The 7409-nt window shown below is 37.1% G+C and overlaps 2 protein-coding genes across 5 annotated transcripts in view; one reads left to right on the top strand and one right to left on the bottom strand.

Moving 5' to 3' along the window:
• LOC111441698 (UPF0400 protein C337.03-like) overlaps positions 1-3430 on the top strand; it is an 11817-nt gene extending 8387 nt beyond the window's left edge. Inside the window, exons 2-7 of one of the 2 annotated variants that reach the window (XM_023078785.1) lie at positions 28-132; positions 265-426; positions 518-674; positions 1676-1815; positions 1920-1955; positions 2511-3430. In XM_023078785.1, coding sequence (XP_022934553.1) covers positions 112-132; positions 265-426; positions 518-674; positions 1676-1815; positions 1920-1955; positions 2511-3365 — 1371 coding nt within the window. In that variant the 5' untranslated portion in view covers positions 28-111 and the 3' untranslated portion in view covers positions 3366-3430. The remainder of the gene's footprint in view (positions 1-27; positions 133-264; positions 427-517; positions 675-1675; positions 1816-1919; positions 1956-2510) is intronic. The other variant, XM_023078784.1, reaches the window with a different exon arrangement.
• Positions 3431-4344: 914 nt separating this feature from the next.
• LOC111441420 (serine carboxypeptidase-like 45) overlaps positions 4345-7409 on the bottom strand; it is a 5452-nt gene continuing 2387 nt past the window's right edge. For all 3 annotated transcript variants that reach the window (XM_023078406.1, XM_023078407.1, XM_023078408.1), the window contains 5 exons: positions 6172-6501; positions 5943-6073; positions 5757-5849; positions 5441-5558; positions 4345-4727 (listed from right to left, as the gene is read on the bottom strand). In XM_023078406.1, the coding sequence (XP_022934174.1) occupies positions 4581-4727; positions 5441-5558; positions 5757-5849; positions 5943-6073; positions 6172-6501 (819 nt within the window). In that variant the 3' untranslated portion in view covers positions 4345-4580. The remainder of the gene's footprint in view (positions 4728-5440; positions 5559-5756; positions 5850-5942; positions 6074-6171; positions 6502-7409) is intronic.

Here is a 7409-nt window from a genome sequence, read left to right as displayed (position 1 = left end):
CTTTTTTTTTTTTTTTTTTGGTTACAGATTGATTGATCGACATTTCCTTCTAAATTATCCTCTCGTGCATTTTTTGTTTTTATTTGCTGCTTGAAATCCGCAAGCCCTGTAATGTTGATTTACATTGTAATAGTAAGATGCAGTTCCTCCCTTCCCATCTTTTCTTGTGACAGTATCTTTGGTGTTATTTCTTTAGTTGGGATTCCATTTGTCTCACTCATTTTCTTATGCCTTGTTTCCCTTCATGGGAGTTGGTTTGTTAAGGTCAACATTTGGGAAGAAAGGAAGGTTTTTGGTTCTCGGGGTCAGAATCTTAAGGATGAAATGCTTGGTAAATATCCACCTCCAACTCCATTACCCAGCAGCAATGGCAAGAGTTCAAATCCTAAAAAAATAGTGAAGAGGGATGCCCACTCTGTGAGAATTGTAAGAGCTTGGCTGTGGTAGCAGCGGAATATTGCAGTTTCCATTTTATTTCTTGTGTTATGACCCCTATATCTTTATTGGTTTACTCTAGAAACTGGCTGTTGGAGGTGTTCCAGAGAGGATTCTTACTGCATTTCAATCTGTACTTGATGAACATCTGAATGAGGATGCTGCTCTGAACGACTGTAGTTCTGCTACTCATCATCTGAATCAAATTGAGGAAGACTTGAATGCTTCCTTAGCTCAAGGTATAACCTCATCTACTATAGTCATCTCATGCAACTTTAGTTTAAGATGTTGTCAAGTAAGCCAAGCTTTGCATTATAAAGGTGGTCTTTTGTAAAAGGTGCTAGTCATGCTATATAGACATTCGATAGAACAAAATAATCAAGTATTTTAGCTTGTAAAGAGTGTGCTATTAAAAATATTTATGATAGGTTCAATTTATACTTTTTCATTATATCATTGAGAAGTTATCTATGGTTAAAAAAATCTCTTTATTCATGAGAATTGAATGTTTTGGTGATGGGCTTTTCTTTGTTATTTATTTATTTATTTTACTTTTTGCCTTGTAACGCGATTGGTAGTGTTGGACTTCGCTGTATAGGATATCAGATCAAACTAAATTGAGAATTTGTGCTGTACATAGATCTATGTACTTAATATCAGTGTTTTAAGATGCATCATAGGCACTAGGTAACTCGAGGGTACAGATTTAAGAGCCATGCCTAGGTAGGTATACTGCTTCATACCACCTTACCACGACCTGTCCTTTCGGCTCATTACCTGCAACATTGTGACCTGCAATCAGGCTGTTTGCGTCATGTCTCCTGTGTAGGCTGTCATTTGTCATCTTACGTCCTTCACTGTCCGTCAGCTCGCCCCATCTTCTGTTTGTCAATACAGGGTCTTTGACGGACTTTGTTGTTTGTTAGCTCGCTACTTCTTTGTTGGTTGGTTCATTTATGTGTTACAGTTTTGTTCCTTACTTTCTTTCACTCTTCTTGGAGTTCATATCTTTGAAACATCCGTCTCTTTTCATATGTTCGATAAAAAATTATATTTCTTGTTTTAAAAAGATCTCTGCCTTCTCATGCCCCTAATAACATTATAGCTCCCCAGTTCTCGGGCTTATTTTTTTCTGGCATATAGAATTCCTACTGCTATATTTTTATGGTTGTGTCGTGAGTCCTTATTCCTTGAAACGTATTATAAGAGAAACACTCCCTGTACTTTCCTTCCAAAATAGGAACTCAACCAAGGTCTGCATTGCTTGACGACCTTCAAGAGCAGGAAAATGTAATTCAACGATGTATTAGGCAACTCGAAAGTGTTGAGGCAACTAGGGCTTCTTTGGTTTCCTTGCTTGTAGAAGCGCTTCTGGACCAAGTAATCTTTTCTATTTCCTCCAATTATTTATCCTGATTGCAAGCTTCCTCGATATTTTTGAGACACTTACATTGTAAAGTTGATTTCTCTGGGAAAAATTACAGGAATCAAAGCTGGAACTAGTTCGCAATCAGTTGCAGGTAAGATAAACCTCTCTTTATATTTTCTTTTCTGAAGTAGGAAGAGTCTAGGTTTGGGATCACCTGTTGGCCTAAAGTTAGTTTGAAGGTGGGTTGATATGTCCTTGATACCTTGGAACATTGAAATATGGTTCAAGACATTTGGATGTCAAAACGTTAAACTTTGGTACGCCTTGAAACATTTAAATCAGAGTACCAGATTAATATAATTCTTTCATTGTAGACACATGGTGGTGGTGGACATAGACACCCTTGAGCAAGTGATCACAATAAGAATTTTACTGTAGCAAGTACGTATAGGAGAAAGATCAAACTGAATGAACTTGTTGAAGTGTATAGTTATGTGGACACATTTGATTTTAGGGGTCTTTTTAAGTTTGACTGTATCCATCTCTGTCAACTTGTTGATTGTTTTCTACCATTCACATGGACGGAGATCTAATATGAAATATATCACGTATTATGGGGAACGTAAAACAATTAGCTTTAGAGTTCGGCATTTTCTAATTTCAGTTTGCTTATGTATATTGGAAATTATTGCTTGTGACTCTGCAGATTGCTCGATCTCAAATTGAGCTAGCAAGTAATGTTCGGAAGAGATCTACTTCGACTCCAGTTCCTGGTCCTTCAGCTACTACCATTAATGTACCGACAGAAACGACCCATGTGATTGATACTAAGTTACCTTCTGTCCAACAGAACGCAATCGCTTCTCCTGTCCAGGCTATGGCTTCTTTTGCTGGTCCTAAAACCAGTGAAGATGAAACGAAGAGAGCAGCTGCTGCTGCTGTTGCTGCGAAGTTGGCTGCTTCTACATCTTCGGCACAGATGCTTACCTCTGTTCTTTCATCCCTTGTTGCAGAAGAAGCTGCTTCCATGAATGGTAGCCTAAAATCATCTGGGTTTGCTTCATTGTCCATATTCCCCTCTGAGAAACGACAGAAACTTGAGAAGCCAATGCCTATATCCGATGTCAGCGGTTCAGATGGTATTGGCGCATCATTCATTACACCTATGCAACAACAACAACAACAGTTGACAAGTGTGCCACTTGCACAATCAGCAAACGGGCAACCTGTATCCCAGGCGAACCCGTGTCAAGCTTCATTTGCTCCACCACCTCCACCAGCACCACCATCTTTATCCTCAACTCCACCAGTGAATCAATATGCGCAGTCTGGTGGATTAATGGGGGTATCACCGTATAGTTTTGGAGCATATTCTCTACCACCTCCACCTCCTTTGCCTCCTCATATTGCAATGGGTTTGAGCAGGCCAATGTCTCAGCCGCCTCAGCAGCAGCAGCCTCAGCTGACACTGCCTACTTCAGCAGGATTTTATCGGCCACCAGGTATAGGTTTTTATGGGCAAGGCCAGCAGTCGACGCCGCCACCCGTACCTAGGCAGTAAGTTACCAGGTAGAATTTACTTGGGCCAAATCTTCACTCAAGGGTTAACAGCTTTAATGGGTCAAATTGGCCATACCATTTCTACTTGCCAACTGAGAGTTCATTTCAGAATTTGTATTATCATGTAAATTAGTAGATTTCTTTTTGGTCTGTAGAAGTTTTAGTATGTCTTCTCCTGCAAACAATCTAAAAGAGCATGTTGCAGCTGAGGTTGGTTCATGCTGATAGCATACATTAGGCTTTTCTAATGTAATGCCATCAAAAATTGGAAAGCTCGGTGAAGTCTCGGTTACCTCGAAAATTTTACTGTGGCAAGTTAAGCAGCTCTTGTCCCTATGTTTGGAAGCTGGTTAGAGTACTGTAGTACTGCTTAGAAGATTTTTAGTTGACATGTTAGAGATTCAGCTTTGAAGACGCTTTGGCTTTATATCTGGCTGGATAGAGTAGGGAAATAGACTTATTTGGATAGCAATAACAGGGATGATATTGGTCTGTAATATAACTTGGTGAGGCCATGAAAATTACAAGTTGTTAACACAGCAGTGCCATAGTTTTGTAATCTGTTGCTCTGTTTTCTTATTATTCAGTAGAAAACTCTTATTTAAAATAAACTATTCCTCTCTCTTCTTGCCTCCTCTGTTGCTTCATCTTTCCCTTCTCTGATTTGTGTTGAATAAGACATTTGGGGTGAGATAATGATGCCAAAAATGTTTTAAGCTTGAACGTATCAATTTTGAAATGGTCAAAATTACTTGTACGATTTATTTCGGAACATTTCGAAACATGTCATGCAAAATTAAATCTTGAATTGATTTTGAAATGTTTTTGAAAATGGGGAAAAAAAATTGGATTTTAACTTTTAACAAACACTCCCAGTAATGTTTCTAATAAAAATATTTTGGAAAACAAACCTTAAATTTTGAAAAACTGTGAAACTTTCGACCAGGTCTCCTCAACCTAATAATATCTTGAAATCACCATTGATACAAAATAACTAAAGGGGAAAAAAGTTACACAGCAGAAGTCATGTATAGATGATCTCTGTTTACAGCCATTGTTAATTTATTAGAGCTTCAATTGTCCAAGCTCTTATCTGATTTCTGAGTAATTGGAGGTGGGGATGACAGACCCCACACCCTAAAAGAAGCATAAAAAAGACAGTTTTCTTTTCATTTCATTCATTTTATTTATTTTTTCTTTCCTTCTAAATACCTGATCAGGCTTCCGGCAGCGGTTTTCCAGCCAAAAACGACTTGAAAAGTAGTAGAGATCTCTTGGGCTGAGTTTGTGCTGTTCTTTGAGATGCACCTCTCACAATGGCAAAGGATAAGAACTTCCCATAGGCTTGTGTCCAGCCCCCAACCTAATTCATCGAACAAAATCACCACATTTAATATCATTTGTTCCAAAATTTCTATTTCAGAGAAGAACATATCGTACTTGCATACACTAGTGAATTATAACACGACATGCTTTGTTAATTTATCAAACATCACTTGTTTTAAAATTTCTGTTTCAGATAAGAAAAACAGATCATACTATTTTAATATTTCTGTTTCAGATAAGAAAAACAGATCATACTTGCATACATTAGTAAATTATAACACGACATGATTTGTTAGTTCATCAAACAAAATCACCAAATTTAATGTCATTTGTTCTAAAATTTCTATTTCAGAAAAGAAGAACAGATTATACTTGCATACACTAATGAATTATAACTTTATTTCCAGTAACTAATTAAACAAATAGTCCTAGAATCACTTATATATTATATTAAATCCAACGTAAATGTACATTATAAAGAACAAATAGGACCTACTACTTAACCAATATGTATGCAAGTTTGCTTCTCATAAAAAAACAGTTTATAGGATTCAAAGAAATTTTCAAAGCTAAAGTATATACATATATGGTTACCGGACACTTTTTGTTAATTTAATTTGACTAAGAACACAGAATGGGTTATTAGGAAAAAGTGAAAAATAACATAGACGAGACAATGAAAAAGGCAAAAAGAGAAAATGTTAGAATTTTGGATGAGCATTTGTTGGGATGAGTGAAAAAGTGAGTGACCTTTTTATCAGCAAACCAGGCTCTGTAACGCTCAGTTGGGTACAGATCCAATGACTTAGCTAGTGAATCCACCAATGTCCGAGTCCCAGTAAATGGTAAAGCTGAATCTTGATCTCCACTGCCACAATTCAGTAAAAAATGTTCGTGCCTAATTAGTATTATGGATCAAATGTTACAATTGAAATTATTTAATACAAATTTACGGTTACATTTTTTGAAATGTTGCGATTAACTTTCACATTGGAAGATTTTGTTAAAGAAATCAAAAATGAGAATTTGAAGAAGGTATATATAGAGCAAGTAGAATTTAGCGTACCTATAGACCAGTACTCGAATTTTGGACTTCACGAGCGCGCCAACGATATCGATAGTTGGCACCAATCTGTTCCTCAGATCATATTTCCATTCTCTAACGAAACAAAAATCCAGATAAAAAATCAAACTCAATATCTCAGACGAAAATCTAGACAAAAGAAAAAAAAAAGGTTTATCGCAGCCTTACTTCCTCAATCGGCAGCGTCTCCATTCCGAAAATCCAACGACCTTCGCATGAAGAGCTTTCTGCACATCCTTTCGATTCAAATACTTCGCTACAAATTCTCCCACACACGGATCTCGATCTTCCCGTGTACTCTACACAAAACATCGAACAGAACAAAAATTTCAGATCACACAGCCAGAGAAAAACAAAAAAAAAAAAAAGCCCTAAATCGCGAAAAGAATCAACTCACCTGGCCATGTAAGAAGTCGCGGAACAGAGTGAACCGCAGAGGATCGTTGCGATCGAGATCGGCGAACTCGGAGGCGTTGACGGAGGGACAAGCGTCGCCGGCGACAACATCGAAGTAGTCGATAGCAGGAGAGAGCTCTTTGGAAACGTTAGTGGCGACGAAGATGCAGTGGGGAGAGAGGGAACTGGTGATTCCTTCAGTGACGAGACGAGATGCATTGCAGACGGAATTGAGAAGGTGGAAGGCAGCGTCGGAGATGAGGCCGTGAGACCACCAGTACTGGTCTAGGGCATTCGCGTCTACTTGGATGTCCAGAAGAGGATTTCCGATCTGCAACCCAACAACAACCGTCAACCCAAATCTTCCATTTCTTTCGGTTACTCCACACTTATTTATTTATTTATTTTTATATAATAAATTGAATTTTCTATTTTTTAATTCTTAAAACTTTTAAAATTATAAATTTCATCCGACAATTTCATATTTTCTTAAAATTAACTAAATACCGCACGCGATTAAAAATTAAAAGTATAATGAAATTTATATTTATATTTAAAAATAATAATAATAAATAATTTACATTTGAGTCCGCTCCTATTAAATATTGTTTATTTTTACTTTCTTTTTTTAAGGCTTCTCTTTAAAATTTTAAAAAATTAATCTGTTACGATAGATTTTCACACCTTTATCAAAAATATTTAATTTTCCTGTAGGTGAGATCTTACAATCCACTCCCTTAGCGGCCAGTGTTCGTTGAGAATTATTGAGAGTGAGTCAGGTTATTTTAGTGGGAGATCATGAGTTTATAAACGAGGAATACTATCTCTGTTGGTATGAGGCCTTTTGAGGAAGCCCAAAGCAAAACCATGAGAGCTTATGCTCAAAGTGGACAATATCATACCATTGTGGGCCTCAAATGTGTAATCAAAAGTGACTAAAGTGTCGAACAAATGGTGTACTTTGTTCGAGAGAAAGGAATCGAGTCTCGATTAAGGAGAGGCTTATATAGTGTATTTTGTTCGAGGGGAGGATTGTTGAGGATTAACAGTGTCCTTACTAGCCTGGTAACCTAGCTCTAAGCCCGCCATTTTTTTTTGTAAGGTGTGAAAATCTCTCTCTAACAGATAAATCTTATGGTGATCGGGCTAAAACAGAAAATATCAGACAAATCTTATGGTGATCTATAACCGGCTAAAGCAGACTCGTGAGATATTACAAAAAAAAAAAAAAAAAAAAAA

Source organism: Cucurbita moschata, unplaced genomic scaffold, assembly GCF_002738365.1.
Source record: "Cucurbita moschata cultivar Rifu unplaced genomic scaffold, Cmos_1.0 Cmo_Scf00004, whole genome shotgun sequence".
Taxonomy (NCBI): domain Eukaryota; kingdom Viridiplantae; phylum Streptophyta; class Magnoliopsida; order Cucurbitales; family Cucurbitaceae; genus Cucurbita; species Cucurbita moschata.
Note: the sequence above shows the minus strand (reverse complement) of the source record. Positions and strands in the feature narration are given on the sequence as shown.